We start from the raw sequence: 18,739 nt of genomic DNA, 5'->3' as shown, positions 1-18,739 counted from the left end.
CCGATTGTTCCCTCCCTTCACAATTGAAGGCAGTACAGACTTTTGCTAGAGGTGAATGACTGCGAGTAAAGATGGAAGTTTTCCCCAGTAAGTTCACAGCTACCACAAAGTCTCTCCATAGACCCCATGAGAGCCAGTGGGTCCCACATCAAGAACTCCTGCTCTAGACCCAACAGATTTTTGAAAGTTAAAGTATCTTCTGGCCACTTGAATTTTAGGCTTTTGCAATATTTTTTCAGCATCTCCATCATGTTGAACACAAGGACATAAAGAAGATAGGAAGTAAAAGTTCATTTTGCCACCTGTTAGTGACTGTTCTTGGTTGTGGAGAAAGTTCAAAGCAATGATTAGCAGGAGGCTTTTGTGTCTAGTGGTTTTGCTTTTCTAATAAACAACCCTGGCTTCAATGGGATGGATTTGGGCTGTACTGCTCCATCTTGCATTTTGAGTTTTAGTGGTTTTGCCTTCCTTCCCCATTTTTGACCTAATTATTTTCTCACTGCTCCTTCCAAATACTGTTTTGGCCACAGAGCACTGGGGAATGGGTGGTTTTCTTTGCAGTCGGTGAATTGGGGTATGAACTTCTCTATTCTTCTCACTCCCGTAGGACTGAATGTGGGGCTAGCTGGTGTCACTCCACTTTGACCTAAAAATTCCCTTCAGTTTGGGAGGCAGAGCTCATTCTTGGAAAGTTCTTCTGTGTCCCAATGTAGAAGAGAGAGCAGATTGGACATCTTGAAAGGTAAGGAACCTGATGGTGAACATAAGACTTCTGTGATTCACCTGAGTATTTTGGAATTTTTGCTTGTTTCTGTAGGGTCTCTTGTAAGTTAAAACTACATTTATTCGTTATTTTAGCAGTTCCCAGGGCAAAGGTCATGAAGTTAAATGCAAGTCAAAAGTGTAAGCATAGTTACCTTCCATTTTTCTGTGACCTTCTGCACTAGTTCATCTCATGGGAAAGGCAGGTGGTGGGAAGTGAGACAGGTATTTTAGCATGTCTTCATTGATTTGTGTAAATGCAAGGCAAGGGTAGCAAAACTTAAGCTCCACATTCATTATAATCCCTGAATCACCCAGTATTTATTGAGTTTCTTTTGGGTGTTGGGTGCTAAGATAATGACCCTTTCCTCAGGGAGCTCTCTGTCTACACATAACAGAGATACAGTTTTTCGAGTGTTAGGGCCCCAGAGGACTTTCCTAGGGACAGTTGGGAATCAAGGAGGATTTCACAAAGAAGGGACATTTGGGCTGAAATTTTACTTTGGGTGGCCATTATTCTAAATGATAGAAATTCATTTTTGAACCCTTAACTTTTGTCAAGACTCTTTAGTTTGATACAAGTTACATGCCTGCTTCAGGTTTGTTAGCTTGAAGGACAATAGAGGCATTCCAACTCCTCGAAGATGAAAACACGCATTAGTATTTTGTATGGACCAGGGTTTTCTGTGCATGCATATATGCATTGTATAGATTTTTCCTCCACATGTTGGGGATGATCGTTCTTCCCATTGTGTACTTTTGCTGAGAGGAAGCTGTTAGAAGTTGACATGCCAGAAGTTAAGAATGAGCTCAGAATGGAATCCTGCGGCCTTTTAGTTCCACATTCTAAGTTTGATACTCTGCCTTTTATGGAGTAGTGGTCATAGCATAGAAAATGAACTTCATTAAACACGACACAGTTGTAATAAACTTGACTTCTTAGAGCAGGAAAGTGGGAAAGGATCATCGGAAGAATGAAATTGGAATTGTAGAGGTGATTCTGAGCTTGGTCAGATTAATCTGTGAATTTATTTACCACTTTGTGGCAACCTTATAGAGTCTCCTTTGAAAGATTCCAAAATAATTTGGCCTTAGGACAATCTGGAACTTGGTTCTTTCTTGGAATTTCAGAACTATAAAATCTGGGCAGAGGAGGAGACTCACAGTTATAATTCTATTTTACGAGGACTAATGTTAAAAATTGTCCTGCTTGACCAGTAGCTTGTTGTTTTCTTACTCATCTAGCCCCGTTCAGTATAGCATTTTGCACACAGTAGGCACTCAGTCACAGGAAATCATCTGGCCAGGCTGTTCAGCCCCACATTCTCACAAAAGCATGTGAAAATACCTTTCCTTGCTGAGTGCTTGTTGTGCAGAGTGAGGGTTCAGAGGAGGGAGGGCTGCAACTGAGTTCACTCCGTGAATTCAACAGCATGTCTGCAGGTTTGTCTCTTTCTCCTTCCCCATTAGCTCCAGTTCCCTGCACTAACAAGGAGTCGGCAGAAGCAAAAATTGTGAGGTGTTTTTTTTTTTTTTTTTTAATCCCTACTCAATGCCCAGAAATCTGGAAAGTAGAAACATTGATTTTATTTGCCCTTAGTATTTCCCAGTCTCTGAAAATAAAATGTGCATTTAGGGAGGAGGGAAAGTCTCAGGGGCCTTGAGATGTCTACAGATTGGCTAATAAACTCTTAAAAAATTGGAAGCTGATTCCCTTTACATGGGAGACAACAACTGTCTCTTAATCGCACATTCTAGAATACATAGGAAATCTGCTCTTAAGATATTCAGTAGCAAGATGTATAGTTGATTTTCTTTTAAAGCCATTTAGAGATTTTTCTTCTTTATCCTCATCCAGGTGAGGGGACCTTTGAGAAGGGGGTTCCTGGATTCCTCTACCTCCTCACCTCCAGGATGAGCACTGCAGTATCGTGACCCTTGGGGTTTTGGTGAGTAGTCTGATGATGGATTGTAGCACTAGAGAGCTTTGCTGGCTTAGAAAGATGAGCTTGGGGAAAAGCTTCCAACTTTTATTCAAGAGATATTTTTTGAGCGAGTACCACATGCCAGGTGCTATAGGAAGTGCTGGGAATATAGGTACGGACAAATCACTCTTGGTCTCTGCCTTCCCTTTCTGAAGATGAAATTCTGAAGCCATGATTTCATTCACTTGGCAAAAATATTCAGACTCAAGATGGAGGCTTGAGGTGAGGGAGAGGCTTGTCGGGAATGATGCCCGTTTTTGTGGCATGAGCAGCTGGGTACCATTTACCACGGTGTGGAAGAAGGAAAGACAAACACTTTGGGGAGGCAGGCTATCTGGAGATGAATTCCTTGCCCATCTTGTTGAGTCTGACATCTAGGGAGATGCCCAGGTGGCATTTGTGGGTTCAGGCCCACAGGGCAGAAGCTGAGCTGGGGACGGGAAACGGAGTGGTTGGCATGGAGAAAGCTTACCGAACAAGAGGCGGAGAGACCCCAGGGTGGAGTCCCAAGGACCTCAGAGTTCTAGACATCGCATAGAGAAGGGGCCAGCACAGGGGGCACACAGAGAGTGACTGGAGAGGCGGGAGGAGATCTAGGGAAGTGGGGTACCGTGGAAACCGAAAGAAGAGAGTTTCAAGAGGGAAGCGATCAGCTGGCAGTCTACAAGATGGAGTAAGATGAGGTTAGAGCAGTGGCCAGGGGTGACCTGAACCAAAATAGTGGTTTCTGTGATCCAGATAGGGGTAGAGGGGGGAAGTTGGTTTAAAAATGGCGAAAGGGTGGGGCACCTGGGTGGCTCAGTGGTTTAAGCCTCTGCTTTCGGCTCGGGTCATGATCTCAGGGTCCTGGGATGGAGCCCCACATGGGGCTCTCTGCTCAGCGGGGAGCCTGCTTCCCCCCTCTCTCTGCCTGCCTCTCTGCCTACTTGTGATCTCTCTCTCTCTCTGTCTGTCCAAAAAAAAAAAAAAAAAAAATTGGCGAAAGGGTAAATGGCAAGTAAGGAAGTAAAGACTGTGCGCTTGTCAACCCTGGGGAGACTTGGCTCTGGAAGGGAACAATAACATGCTAGAGCTGGGCTTTGTTTTCCTGTAATTTTTTTGTTTTTTTCTCAATGCTGGAAGAGACTATTCCATGTCCAAGCAGTGGTTGGAAATATCCTGGAGATGGCAGGGAAGGCTAAAAGAGAGAGAGAGAGAGCTCTCAGAAAGCTAGAAGGGATGGGGCCTTTACCACCCATGGTGGGACTGACATCTGGGGTAAAGGGGGCTGTTTTGTCTGTTTCAATAATAGTGAAGAAGGAGAGGGCTAGGTACTAGGAAAATGGGTTTGCAGATTTGGTGCTGAGCATGTCATGTCCGACGTGGTGACTTCTTTTCTTGTTAAGCCAGGGCAAGCCATGCACTGACAGAAGGGAGGGCGGGAAGGAAGGGGACAGTTGGAGATAACAAGATATGAAATGACAGTGGGCAGGATAAACAAGTGAGCTAGAGAATGGTAGTCATCCCAGCAGTAGTTCACCCACACGCTGGTACTGTGCTGCTGAGCATTTGATTCTGCACACTGGCTCCCCTTGTCCCCAGAGTCCCTATCTTGACGCACTGGAGTGATAAAGAGCACAGCCAGGGTGCACGGCCCTGTGCCAGCTCTCTCACGCACTGGGGTCTGGCTAACTCGGAGATGACCCACCTTGCTCGGGTAGACAGCTGAACATTTCAGAGGCTCAGTTTCCTTATCTCTGAGATAGGGAGAATAGGGGTACCTGCCTCCTCGTGCTGTGGTCAGTGAGCTTAGTATGAAGGGACTTAAAAGAGTGCCTGACCCCTAGTTAGGAAGAATTTTATATAGCTTCTCAGAAGGAAAGGGAGTTGAATAAATAGATCTTAAAGTTAGGAGGTTTCTTTGTAGCAGAGGACAAAATCTGTGTGTTTCTCTAATGAAGGTCTCTTCGGTGGAAGAGCTTTTCCAGTTCTTAAAGTAAAACAGTTGAGCCTACCCTGTAAATATAGGGTCTTTGGAACTATATCATAAGACACCAGGAGGATTTTTTTTTTTTGCTCGGCTTAGGCCAAGGCTAGGGTAACTTCCTCCAAATACTCCCTAGATCAAGGGTTGAAACCCTAGATTTTGTTGCCCATCTCTCAGTGAGTCCACATGCTTGTTTCAGCCTTCTGCACAGTCTCCACCCATAAAGTCATGGTAAGGAGATGGCCTTGAGGAAGAGCAGGGTCGGGGCAAACCTGGGAGAGGCCCTGCCTTCCGCTCATGTGCGCTCTGGCCACTCATCTGTGCAGGCCTGTTGATCAAGCTTGAGCAACTCGCGAGAACAAGAGACTGGTTGTAGGAGTACTTTGAAATTAAAGAGTGGTATGCTCACAGTATCATTAGAAATCATCGTTGCTATTGGCTCATTAGAAATGCCTGGCAGATGGAGGCAATTCGATAGTTGTAATATGTTCAGAGTTCCTTTGGAAAAAGAGTACAACACAAATGCCAGGTATTTCTTTTCTGGGAGAAGCTGGGTAAATCACGGAGGGTCCAACCACATCTTAGTACATCACGCTGACGATTATAGACAAGCCAAAGAACTTTAAAACAAGATTCCTGTCTTCAAAGAACAAAGTCTACGTAGGGAGATGAAACATACACATAGGACTATTCAGTATGACATGTGATTGAGTGCTAGAATGTGTGATGCAGACAGAAAGTACCAGAAGTTACAGAAGGGGACTATCTAGGTGGTGACTGCTTTTCTGTTCCTGAGGTAAATGTTTTCTGATGGCTTTGTCCATGCAAGATTCATTTGCTACTTCTGTTTTTCCAGTGATTCCTGATGTTTAGTGAGAGGTTATGAAATGGTTTATAATCACATATGTCAAACTTGACAACCACGGTCAATTTTATAGTTTAAACTGAAAAAGAAAAAGGAAAAAGCTGAAGGGGGGGTGGGGAATAAAAATACAACCTTAAGTATAATCGAGACAAAAATTGTGTTTTAGGATGTTTTCTCCTAAGGTCGGCATAGGAACATTCCATAACATTTTATTCTAGTTCTTTTTCCTGACTTCTTCACTTAAAAAGAAAAAAATGTAATCTGGTGCACTGACAACTTCCGTATTCCTGTTGCAAATTTCCAAATGAAGAAAGAGACATTTAGCACTTGACAGTGATCCTTCTCGGTGCCAAAACCTGGAGTAGAGCTCCCAGAACTTAGTCCAGTTCTGGAGTCTCTCAAAGGGTATGTAAGCTGAACCTGAACCTGAGTTCCTGCTAACTCCCTTTGGTCCTTCAGCCAAGAATCCTACATCTTGTCTCCTCCTTTGGTCCCATACCCCAGCAGCAAGATAGCAGAAGGTGGGGAGGGAGCTGAGGGGGACAGTGGTTACCAGAAAGCCATGTTGGACCTACCCTGGAAGGAGAAGGGACTGAAAGTGTATCTAGTCTAGGCGTCCTTAAGTAAAGGGTTTTCTCATTTGTTCTCTGGCTAGGTTTGGGAATATTTTCTTGACCTTTATGCTTCAAATTAGCCTTGCAAATTGGCTCAGAAAACATCTTAGCTTTCAGAGATGTTCTTTTACTTTCAGCATTACGGATCATTCCCATGCTTCCCCATGCCTAGGGTCCCCCTCATTAAACAGTGAGAATGCAAGACACATCCTTGGCATAATTTAATAGAAAGATCATGGAAGTCAGGGGGCAGAACTGATTGTACTTGGTGTTGGCTCAACAGCTGATTTCAGAAGTAACTCCTCCAGTGTCCCACCACAAGGCCCTGGGAATAGAAACATAGATTCATTTGTTTCGTGGTTTGAATTAGGATGGGTTTGTTACATTTCAGTGCCTTGTTGGCCATTTGAGGTGAAGGACCAGATAGTAGCTTTGGATTTGGAGTACCCTGCAGTTTCAAGGCATGGTTTTGAGAAAAGAAAAACCCAGGTGTTTGACTGGTTTGTATTTGGAAGTAGAGAGATGGAAGGGAGAATATGTGGCTGAAGACAAAATGTTTCTCTCACCTGCTTATAAACACCGGGTCCACGCTACAAGGCAGGAGGCTTGTGTGCCTGGCAGAAAGTCTTGTCACTCTCCCAGGGCCTTAGTGTCAGAGCACGGACACCATTGCTCCTTGAACGCCGCTGAAGCCGAGGAGCAACCCAGAGGCTGCACTGTCCAGCTGGCTAGCACCTTACCTTCGATCCTGTAAGGCTGTTTTATATCTTTTGTGTTTTTGATCCCAACTCTTTTTGGGTGGCCTTTTCCCATAGTGTGCCCCGGAGATGCGAGATTTCCCTTTGGCAGCAGGAGGCACACCCCCAGAGAATGCTGGAGCTGCAAGGGGAAAGGACCCACTTCCACAGCAGAGAAAAACAAAGAGGAAAAAGGTATACAGGTGGCCAGCGATAAGGGACGCCCCCAGCGAGCAGCGGGCTGCCGCCACTGCCCTCAGCAGCTCTTTCTGCTGCTGCCCGAGAGGAACTCGGTGAGCGCATCCCTGTCTGTGACTGCAAGCTCAGGATTTCAATCAATGCATTCCAGTAACCCTAAAGTGAGGAATTCTCCGTCAGGAAACACACAGAGGTAAGGGCTGCGGCCTGCCCAGCTGCCCCTGGCGGGAGGTGGGGGGTAGTGTCGGAGGTGGACCTTGAACACTCATTGAGGGCACAGTGTGTTGAAGTGGAAGAAATGGGGAAAGGAAGAGAAAACAGACGAGTCAACAGGCTACAGTGCAGTCAGACTTTCTGGCAGCGCTTTGCCCGTTATTCCCTGACTGTGCCCCTTTGCCATCCCTCCCCCCTCACCAAAGCACAACGGAAGGCACCTTAGAATCCACCCGGTACAGTGGGTGTACTAACCCTGGCATGTGAGGAAACCGAGGCCTAGGATGGTGAGGAGGCCCAAGGTCCTAGGATGTCCCCACTGGCCCCTAGCCCCCCAACGTGAAGCTTTCTCCTGCATTCCGCAGTACTGAAATTGATGTTTTTCAAAGAACTTTTTCCTCCTCCCTTGGGGCACCTGTGAGCACATGTGCCCTGGTGTGTGGTACTGCTTATTGGAGGGATTCATATCTGGGAGGGTTTCCCTAACCTGCCACTCACCAGCAGGTTTCCTCTCCTGCTCTCTGGGCCCTGCTGTATTTTCCAGCAGGGAAGCTAGGCTCTCGTTACAGCTGTTCCTTGTTGTCAGCCAGGGGGTGGATAGTATTTTGATCTTAACGATGCCTGTTTGTTTACTCTGAGCTAGTCTTAGTATGAGAGTCACTTCTCTATGTACATAGAAACCATTGTCCTTTATTGACAGAAGCCCTAGAGATGGGTCCCCATGTGACTCTAGGGTTCCAGAGACCTGGCAGGCCACTCTGCCTGAGCCTCCTCTGGGTTAGTTAGCACCTAGCGCTGAGAAGAGAGCAGGGTTGGAGGGAGCGGGGAAGGAACTGAGGTGAAAGGTAGGGCGGGTACTCAGTCCTCTGTGTCTCCTTGACCTACTCTAAAAATTGCTTCTCCCTGATTTGGGCTGACTGGCTACATCCGGCATCTGATCTCCCTTTATTATTTGTCTCTTTTAGTAGCCCTAAGTCAAAGCAGGAGGTGATGGTCCGTCCCCCTACAGTGATGTCCCCATCTGGAAACCCCCAGCTGGATTCCAAATTCTCCAATCAGGGTAAACAGGGGGGCTCAGCCAGCCAATCCCAGCCATCCCCCTGTGACTCCAAGAGTGGGGGCCATACACCTAAAGCACTCCCTGGCCCAGGTGGGAGCATGGGGCTGAAGAATGGGGCTGGAAATGGTGCCAAGGGCAAGGGGAAAAGGGAGCGAAGTATTTCCGCCGACTCCTTTGATCAGAGAGATCCTGGGACTCCAAACGATGACTCTGACATTAAAGGTATGTCTATAAGATCTTTGAGACTCAGAGGGAAGTAGGCGTTCCCGAGGGAAGGCCCCTGACGTTGGTGGGTGCCGGAGAGCCTAAGAGCAGCCAAGTGGGGAGAGTAGGTATCAGATTCAGGAGCTCACCTCACTGCTTATTAAGACGGGACCGTTCCTTCTCGTTTTCCTACTGACTGAAGAGCAGTTGGAAACCACCCTGTCGAGGAGTCCTTGCTCTTGAGGACGCACATGAGTCGGGGATTATGGGCAGACGTTCCACGGTCCTCACCACGTTCTTAAGGGTATTTCTGGCCTCCCTGTTATTTCTTCTTCACTATCAAGCCCCAGTTTGTGTCTGCCAGGGGCCCACACTGGAGCAGTTCTCCGGGCCTCTCCTCCTCTTCTCTGTTGGATTCGCCCTCTAAGACTTGGGGTCTGTACTCTTTAGCCACCACTCTGCCAGAGCTGTAGTGACAAGAGGAAGCGCTGGCACCCATGGGGTTTGTCACAGCTGATTCCCGTGTGGCTGGACTGGGTGGCTACATGTGCTAGAAACAAGGGAGGCAGCAAAACCTGGCCAGTGGGGAAGAAGGTGGGGCCAGCAGCTATGACTTCTGTTGTTTTTTCTCCTACTATAAAACCAAAAATCTTAACTATAGGCCAGAGCATGAAGTTGCATTCCAGGAGTGGAAGTGGGACACCCTTCCCACCAGTCCAAATTAGAAACGGAAATCTGAGCGATTGCTCCCTGTCTTTCCTCTCCACCTCCCCCCCCGCCCAGTATTAGTGGGAGGCCTGTGGGAGTGCCTGCACGTGCTGGGCGTGGGGGGCATGGTCAGCACCGTTCGGTTGCTGGCTGTAAGAATCTGAGGGCACCCGCATAGCGGCTCATTAAACAATTACAATAAATGTGATAAATGCTGAAATCAGGGGATCTGGGGGCTGTGGGTTCAACTCACAGGGGCATCCAGTCCAAGAAGTTCCAAAAGGGTTTCCAGGAAGGAGGGACCTTTGTGCTAATGTCTGAAGGGTGCGTAATAGAGAAGGAAGGAGGTGGTGCGGTTAGGGGTGGTGGGGGACAGTGCTTTGTAATTGGTCATTTCAGGAGAAGCGTTCTGGAATTTTTATGAGCTGGAGAGGTTTCCTCTTAGCAGGGTACTTCCTCTTTGACATTCTCAAGGTGGGTTTGTGTTGTGGTGCTATGAATGCTGGCATAAGTTTTCTTCTTTCTATGACACGAGTCTTTTCATTCTTTTAGAATGTAATTCTGCTGACCACATAAAGTCCCAGGATTCCCAGCACACGCCACACTCGATGACCCCATCCAATGCTGCAGCCCCCAGGTCGTCCACCCCCTCCCATGGCCAGACTACTGCCCCGGAGCCCACACCTGCTCAGAAGACTCCCGCCAAAGTGGTGTATGTGTTTTCTACTGAGATGGCCAATAAGTAAGTTAATAGCTATGTCTCGCTGTTGACGTGGCTTGTGCGTTTGGACACTGAAGTTCTTATTCCCACTGAAGAGTGATCCTTGTTTCCCTCACCGGTGATATTCTCACTTAGAGTTAATAGTATGGAAAGGGGTAAAAGAAAAGAAAATATGAAACCTCCCCAGAGGCGAACATTGATGATACTTCTTTGGCTTTCCTGCCAGAAAGTTTTTATGCTTATAATATACATAGAGATCTTTTTTAAACATAAAAGAGATTGATTACACAATATACACTTTCTTATAGTTTAGTATTCTTTTTTAAATAACACAAGTAATACGTGTCTATCTCAGAATAATTAGAAAATATAACTTAAGAGAAGAATATGTCTGGAATTCATAGAGATAAGTACTGTGAATGTTTGGGTACCTATGTTTCTGGTGGGTGGATCAGCAGATTTTTTTAGCCACTTACTTAATTTATAGAAAACGTGAATTACCCTACATACATACAGAGTGAGTTTCCACAGCCTTAAATTATCATTAGGTGTTGTGAGATTTCACGTTTGCCTTTCATGGTTGGGGTTTGGAACCAAGATTCTATAAAACACCTATCACAGTGTATTGGTTTGAAGGAGAAAATCTTGGTGTTTTTTTCTAGTGTCTCTTTTGAGATTTGCTAATGGCTCTCATTAGATTTCTTTCCTAGTAACTGGTGGTAAATGATAGACACGAATAATGAAAACCTGTGTTTCTTGATTCTTACTCAACACTTCTGGTGGCTCTCCACACAGACCCGCCCTCCTTCTCTCACAAGTTCAATCAGGGGTTAAAGTGCTTTGGCATTACAGGTGGTGGAACAGAAGCAAGTCCTAGGGTGTGCCTCTCTTTCGTCTTTGCAGAGCTGCAGAAGCTGTGTTGAAGGGCCAGGTTGAAACTATCGTCTCTTTCCACATCCAGAACATCTCTAACAGCAAGACAGAGCGAAGCACAGCCCCTCTGGTAGGCCATTTTGAGAGTGGTGTGTGGTTTAAAGGCACTCCGGTAGCTCTAAAGGTGGGAGCTGGGGAATGCTGTTGACAGGGAGATAGTCTTGATGGTCTAAGCTGTGCTTCAGGCATCTCTTGCACCCCTTCTCGAGACATTGCATGGTTTCAGGCAGACGACACTGTACTGGCCTTTGCTTTTGCGGGCTGGTATACTGATGGGTTACTAGGAAAGAAAGACCCAGAATCAAAAAGGAGCTATATGGAGCACTTCAATTTCTTTTCTCCTGCCATCTCTGGGAAAATCTGAACTCAGACCCTGTGCACAGGGCAGGGTTTTTTTTTGTTGTTGTTGTTTTTTAAGATTTTATTTGACAGGGATCACAAGTAGACAAAGAGGCAGGAGGGGCGGGGTGGGGGGGAAGCGGGCTTCCTGCTGAGCAGAGAGCCTGATGTAGGGCTTCATCCCAAGACCCTGAGATCATGACCTAAGCCGAAGGCAGAGGCTTAATCCACTGAGCCACCCAGGCGCCCCCACAGGGCAGGTTTTTAAAAACTAACAAATGCTCTTGAGTTGGTTGCAGAACAGAAAAGGAATAAGTAAACCCCCAGTACTGGGGTCTATGCTGATAACACCCCAATTAGAGTCTCAGTGACTTTCAGAATGAATCTTAACTTACTTCAAAGTGAGAGGACCATCGAGTGCTTTTAATTGCTTGATATTTCCAAAATTATAAGAAATGTTAGTCTGTCTCTTCTCTGGAACTTAATTACCTGCCATGAACCACGTTAGAAAAGGCACGCAATGGTTGTTTGAATACACAGAGCATTCCACGTGGAACCAAAAGCTGTTTCTGTGACTTGCATTGTCAAGGCATCCTCATCCCAATGTTATGGGGACATTAAGAGGTTCAAGACACAGTCCCTGCTTTCAGGAAACATAAAATCTAGTACTCAGCAGATTCTTCAACATGGGAAAAGTCAAGTGGCAATAAATGAGTCAAATGACAGTTCAAGATAAAATAGGTGACCTTTCTGTCTGTGTTGTGTATCAGTGGAGTCCCTCTTCATTGACACAGCAGAGCTTGGCTTTCCTAGACTTAGAGAAAGCCATTTCACATTCCTCCTACATCTGTGCTATTCAAGAAGGGTAGAAGATGGATGAACAAAACATTTAAAATGTTTGTATATTTTAATTTATACTTAAACATTTTATACATATGTATATGTAAAATTTAAAATTTAAATTATCCTGGAATGTACAGGGACTAGCATAGCGCAAACCAATATTTGATTGACTTAGCAACAGACCTTAACTCTAGTTCTCACCTTTACCTTCTTCGGTACTGAACTGAGTCAGAAAAGGAATTAAGGATATAATTGGGAATAATCAAATCACCACCACTCCCAGTCTAGAATCAAAAGGATGGCACTAGACTGCAGCTTCTCTCCTGGTCACATGACACAAAGTCCGGGCCTGTCCCCAGCAAATAAACAAAAGCTGGCCAACAAATGCAAACTTAAAATGGCACCGGAGGGAAATTTAAGTTGACACCGACACTACAGCGAGGGCGTCAGGGATGCAGGAGACCCAAGAGCATGTGGAGTCGTGCATGCTCAGCCAGCCCTCCCTGCCACTGTCTCTGTATGCAGACATCGGGGCGTGGCTACCTGCACGGGAAACATTTATATACGTACCCACAGAGTGTGCCACTCGAAGACAGGCTTTGTGTTTAAGCAACACAGACTGTTCAATGCAGAGGTACACATAACGATTTGTGTACAAGTTTGTACACAGGGAAACATTCCAGAGAGCAAGTGGGGAGGTAAGGAGGAGCCTTAGGGGTGTGAAAGTAGACTGGATTAAGTGAACGAACAAGTCGAAACAAATGAGCATCAAAGAAGGGGCCGTGAGGCTCGCCGCAGGCTGGTGAAAGAGCCCTCCCATGAAGGTCTGTTCCTCAGGACCCTCCCGCCAGCACTGTCAGCGGTGCCAAGGTTTAGCCCCAGCACAAGTACATCCCTCTTCCGGACACCAGCGGCACCTGTGTCACTGGCCGCAGGGGAGGTGCTTTCACCCCAGGACCTAGTGTAGTGTCGGTACTTAATAAATAATAACGAGGCTCTCCTCCACCCTAGAGAAGGGCAGTCGGCTGCCTATTGGAAAGAACAGATCAAAAGACAGCGTGAGCTAGATAGCCTCAGATTTCGCCACAGACACTTCCTGCCTGCGGATTCTCTTACTACAGTTAATGTACGAATTCTTATCGAATATGGAATCAGTGATCACAAACCGAAAACAGAAACCAGAGCTGTCAGGCCCCCTGGAAACTCCAGGAGAGGAGTCCTTTGGCAGTTGCCATGCCAGAGGGGACGCTGAAACAGAGCAGCCCTCCCTGCTTCCTCTGGCTGGTGGCGTACAGAGCCGGGAGCGACAAGTACTTTCTCTTTCCATTGAGAACAGCAGACCTCTTGATTGACAATGAGAAGCCTACAGACCCAGTTGTACTTTCGGGGAAAAGAAAAAGGTGTTAGGTACAGCCTCCCACATACCAAGAAACTAATCTCTCTTTGAATCAGAAACACACAGTAGACATGTGATCTCAAACCTGTTCCTCGAAATAGATACTCAGATGTATTCACTTTGGCAGAGTGGCTCTCTTCTGGCATGCTTATAAAGTTATTGAAACCTAATCCTTAGCAAGGGAAAGAGGATGCCATTTGACAGGAAAATGGAAGAAAAAAAATCAGAACATCCCCATGTCCAGAGTGGGGTTGGCCATGGGCACTTTCTATGGCAAATGTCAGAGTAGATTTATGGGCCTGGGACAGATCCTTGTAATGTGTCTTGCTTTTTTAATTGCCTTTCTGTACAATTGACCAATGATTTTTAAAATCTTGTTTGTCTTCAGAACACACAGTTATCTGCCATTCGGAACGATCCGAAACCCCTCCCACAACAGCCCCCAGCTCCAGCCAACCAGGACCAGAATTCTTCCCAGAACACCAGACTGCAGCCGACTCCACCCATCCCGGCACCAGCACCCAAGCCTGCTGCACCCCCACGTCCCCTGGACCGGGATAGTCCTGGTGTAGACAACAAACTGATTCCTTCCGTAGGCAGTCCTGCCAGTTCCACTCCACTGCCCCCAGACGGTAGCGGGCCAAACTCGACACCCAATAACCGAGCGGTGACCCCTGTCTCCCAGGGGAGCAATAGCTCTTCAGCAGATCCCAAAGCCCCTCCACCTCCACCGGTGTCCAGTGGAGAGCCCCCTACACTGGGAGAGAACCCCGATGGACTGTCTCAGGAGCAGCTGGAGCACCGGGAGCGTTCCTTACAAACGCTCCGAGACATCCAACGTATGCTTTTCCCCGACGAGAAAGAATTCACAGGAGGACAAAGCGGGGGACCCCAGCAGAACCCTGGGGTACTAGATGGACCTCAGAAGAAACCAGAAGGGCCGATACAGGCCATGATGGCTCAATCCCAAAGCCTAGGAAAGGGCCCCGGGCCCCGGACGGATGTGGGAGCTCCATTCGGCCCTCAAGGACATAGAGATGTGCCCTTCTCTCCAGATGAAATGGTTCCACCTTCCATGAACTCCCAGTCTGGGCCCATGGGACCCGAGCATCTGGACCACATGACCCCCGAGCAGATAGCATGGCTGAAACTGCAGCAGGAGTTCTACGAGGAGAAGAGGAGGAAGCAGGAGCAGGTGGTGGTGCAGCAGTGCTCCCTCCAGGACATGATGGTCCATCAGCATGGGCCTCGGGGTGTGGTCCGGGGGCCTCCCCCTCCGTACCAGATGGCGCCCAGCGAAGGCTGGGGGCCTGGTGGGGCCGAGCCCTTCGCCGATGGGCTCAACATGCCCCACTCACTGCCCCCGAGGGGCATGGCTCCCCACCCCAACATGCCGGGGAGCCAGATGCGCCTGCCCGGATTTGCAGGAATGATCAACTCAGAAATGGAGGGGCCGAATGTCCCCAACCCGGCCTCTAGACCAGGTCTTTCTGGAGTCAGTTGGCCAGACGATGTGCCAAAAATCGCAGATGGTCGGAACTTCCCACCTGGCCAAGGTGTCTTTAGTGGCCCCGGCCGAGGGGAACGCTTCCCAAACCCCCAGGGGTTGTCCGAAGAGATGTTCCAACAGCAGCTGGCGGAGAAGCAGCTGGCTCTACCCCCGGGGATGAGCATGGAGACCATTAGGCCCAGCATGGAGATGAACAGGATGATCCCAGGTGCCCAGCGACACATGGAGCCTGGGAATAATCCCATTTTCCCTCGAATACCCGTCGAGGGCCCTCTGAGTCCCTCCAGGGGCGACTTTCCTAAAGGAATGCCCCCCCAGATGGGCCCAGGTCGGGAACTTGAGTTTGGGATGGTTCCTAGTGGGATGAAGGGAGATGTCAGTCTAAACGTCAACATGGGATCCAACCCTCAGATGATACCTCAGAAGATGAGAGAGGCTGGGGCGGGCCCTGAGGAGATGATGAAATTACGCCCGGGGGGCGCAGACATGCTGCCGGCTCAGCAGAAGATGGTGCCCCTGCCCTTTGGTGAGCACCCCCAGCAGGAGTACGGCATGGGCCCCAGGCCATTCCTTCCCATGTCTCAGGGTCCAGGCGGCAACAGTGGCTTGCGGAATCTCAGAGAACCCATTGGGCCCGACCAAAGGACTAACAGCCGGCTCAGTCACATGCCACCACTACCTCTCAACCCTTCCAGTAACCCCGCTAGCCTCAACACAGCTCCTCCAGTCCAGCGTGGCCTGGGGCGGAAGCCCTTGGATATATCTGTGGCAGGCAGCCAGGTACATTCCCCAGGCATTAACCCTCTGAAATCTCCCACGATGCGCCAAGTCCAGTCACCAATGCTGGGCTCACCCTCGGGGAACCTCAAGTCCCCCCAGACTCCATCGCAGCTGGCAGGCATGCTGGCGGGCCCAGCTGCTGCTGCTTCCATTAAGTCCCCCCCTGTCTTGGGGTCTGCTGCTGCTTCGCCTGTTCACCTCAAGTCTCCATCACTTCCTGCCCCGTCACCTGGATGGACCTCCTCTCCAAAACCTCCCCTCCAGAGTCCCGGGATCCCTCCAAACCATAAAGCACCCCTCACCATGGCCTCCCCAGCCATGCTGGGCAGTGTAGAGTCAGGTCAGTATGCTCGCGTGTTCCCCGTTGTGCCCTGTAGCCGGAGATTGCAAAAGCCTGATTGATGTACTTTAAGAAAAATTGCTGTCCTAGCATGATTCTGCAGTTGGAGGAGGTGGCCCGTGGCAGGTGGATGCATTCGCAGCCAGGTGCATGATCAGTGCTCCCACGGGGTTCTGCACAAGCGTCGGGTCCTGATAGAGACATGGGGCTCTTATTAGCACAGGATACGGTTGTCAGATAGTATCGTTCCGAGGAGGAGGGAGAAGTGGAAGCATGTGTCGTTTCATGGAATAATTCACAGTGAACACACGGTGAAATAAAACACCTTGTCATTGGGTAAATGTGGCTTCTGTAAGTAGTAGACCCGCCCACTGGACACCCGAAGGGACTGCCCTCACGTCCACGGGCTCTGAGTGTAATCCAAAGCAGAGTGGTTCTCGTAAGTGTGTGTTGACCACAGAGGTGGTTACCAAAACCTTCTTTGGTAGACTGCTGTTCTCAGATCGGCGGCAATTTGTCAGTATTTTCTTCCTAGGAGAAGCTCTTGCTGATGATGGTGGTTTTGTGACTAGGACCAGAGGTGGTCCGTGGAAGATGAGCACTGAGGTGTAAATACTAGGTCTGTGTTGTCTCGGCTGGAGGAAAACTACACTCAGAATAAGATAGGAGAGGGATCCTGCCCAGCTCAAGAGTCCCCTTCTCCGTTGGGTAGCAGTTCACAAAAGCAGTACCAAGGAACGGCTGCCTCAGAACCTTTTTGTTCAGCCCTCTTGCTCATGAAAATTAATGGAGCACATGTGCAGGGTGACACAATTCGCACCTGGTTTCCCATCACTGGTCTAGCTCCACGGCGGACCAGACACCTGAGTGGAATTCAGAATTGTGATGGGCAAGGGAGAGAGCCGTTTATTTCACATTCTTTTCAGGGAAAATAGTTGTCCCTAAACCATGCTTTTCCCAAGCTTGAAGTTCTCTTTCTGACGCATCCTTGGTGTGTTTGTCTTCACCTCTGCGGACCCGTCACCTCCATATTGCACTGCGGTCGCCCCTCTGCACACACACACGGAGCTTGACCAGAAGATTGATGGTTCGTGTCCTGGGTCTAATAACACTGTCCTGTTCATTTGTCTCATTCGTGGCCTTGCTAGTTCATAACTATATAGGCCCAACTGCCTTTAAGAGGAGTCTAATTCCTGGCCCGTTGTTTTATTTTGCTTTCTTCTAGGTGGCCCGCCACCTCCTACAGCCAGCCAGTCTGCCTCTGTGAATATCCCTGGAAGTCTTCCCTCTAGTACACCTTACACCATGCCTCCAGAGCCGACCCTTTCCCAGAACCCGCTGTCTATTATGATGTCTCGAATGTCCAAGTTCGCAATGCCCAGTTCTACCCCTTTATACCACGACGCCATCAAGACTGTGGCCAGCTCCGATGACGACTCCCCTCCAGCTCGTTCTCCCAACTTGCCATCGATGAATAATATGCCAGGTAAGAAATCAGGAAGCTAGGAATATGGAGCCAGTGTTAGACGGAAGAGAGACTTCTCGCATGCCTTTTCTCGACAGCGGCAGACCTCAACGGATGGAAATGGAATGAGTTGAGAAAGAGTACCATTAGTAGAATTAGTGTCTTGGCCAGAGGAAGAAAACAAAAGCAAGTTTGTATTCATTTGATTCAGTGTGTTTGTCAGAAAGCAGGTTTGCTTAGAGTGCTTACAGTTCCGTAACAGAAGTTCTAATGTTTCTGTGTACCGGGATGGGTTCTTTTTTCCCTTTTGAGGGGGTGGGAGGGGGGTGGGGAATCCTCCTGGAGCAAATACTGAAAGCCGTTTCTTTTTAACATGCTGATCAGAATGTCTTTATTTCTCAAGTGTTTTTCTGGAAGAGCAGCCTCCAACCACAAGCAGCCACAGGATTTCAGACAGGGGAAAGCCCCTGTTTCCTAGCAAGCACCATTCTCAATATACTCAGTGGTAATTCTACAGAGACACCAAATACTTAAATGCCCCAGAGACTACAATAGAGCCAGCATGCTTTCCTTTTCTGTTACAAGTTATCATTTCTTTAGCGTTTCATATAACCTAGAGTTTGAAACACACTCTTTGCAAGGCAGTATAAAAAAGTGCCAAATGTCAATTGGTAAAGGACTGTTTGGTTTCCTTGCTATATCTGATTCTTGGACTTGCAGGACTGATTAACCCTCTTTCTCCAAGAGGACCTTACCTAAGTTGTTCAGACAAGTTCACTTCTATATTAAATAATGTCTCTGATGAAGAAGGCTAAATTGGTGTACATATTAATTTGTAACTTTTCACACCGGTGACTTTTTTCCTAGTTGTTTTCTACATATCCTTATGTCATACAGTTTAACATTCAAAATATATCCTCTTGTAGAGCTCTTGGCTTATAGGCTCCAAAATGTATTTTAATCTCGTTGAAGGGCAGGGATTTCGTGTTGTATGTTTTCCCAGCAGAGTCCCTTGCACATGTGATACGTGTGGATTTTATTATTGTTGTTGTTAATTGAATTTCTTAGTTTTTCTAAGTTGCTCTTGGTTAAGGTGATTC

General features: G+C 47.8%; 1 protein-coding gene across 14 annotated transcripts in view; it reads left to right on the top strand.

Annotated features, from left to right (window-relative positions):
• The window catches only part of BCL9 (BCL9 transcription coactivator), a 95,926-nt gene that overhangs the window by 74,783 nt on the left and 2,404 nt on the right, over window positions 1-18,739 (top strand). For 9 of the 14 annotated variants that reach the window (XM_013049510.2, XM_045081819.1, XM_013049509.2 and 6 more), the window contains 8 exons: window positions 608-742; window positions 2,621-2,711; window positions 7,008-7,320; window positions 8,306-8,622; window positions 9,865-10,054; window positions 10,937-11,036; window positions 13,933-16,174; window positions 17,400-17,660. In XM_013049510.2, coding sequence (XP_012904964.1) covers window positions 7,268-7,320; window positions 8,306-8,622; window positions 9,865-10,054; window positions 10,937-11,036; window positions 13,933-16,174; window positions 17,400-17,660 — 3,163 coding nt within the window. In that variant the 5' untranslated portion in view covers window positions 608-742; window positions 2,621-2,711; window positions 7,008-7,267. The other 5 variants (XM_045081820.1, XM_004779619.3, XM_004779617.3 and 2 more) reach the window with 5 other exon arrangements.

This window comes from Mustela putorius, unplaced genomic scaffold (assembly GCF_011764305.1).
Source record: "Mustela putorius furo isolate JIRA1106 unplaced genomic scaffold, ASM1176430v1.1 tig00000585_pilon_pilon_pilon, whole genome shotgun sequence".
Lineage (NCBI taxonomy): Eukaryota > Metazoa > Chordata > Mammalia > Carnivora > Mustelidae > Mustela > Mustela putorius.
Note: the sequence above shows the minus strand (reverse complement) of the source record. Positions and strands in the feature narration are given on the sequence as shown.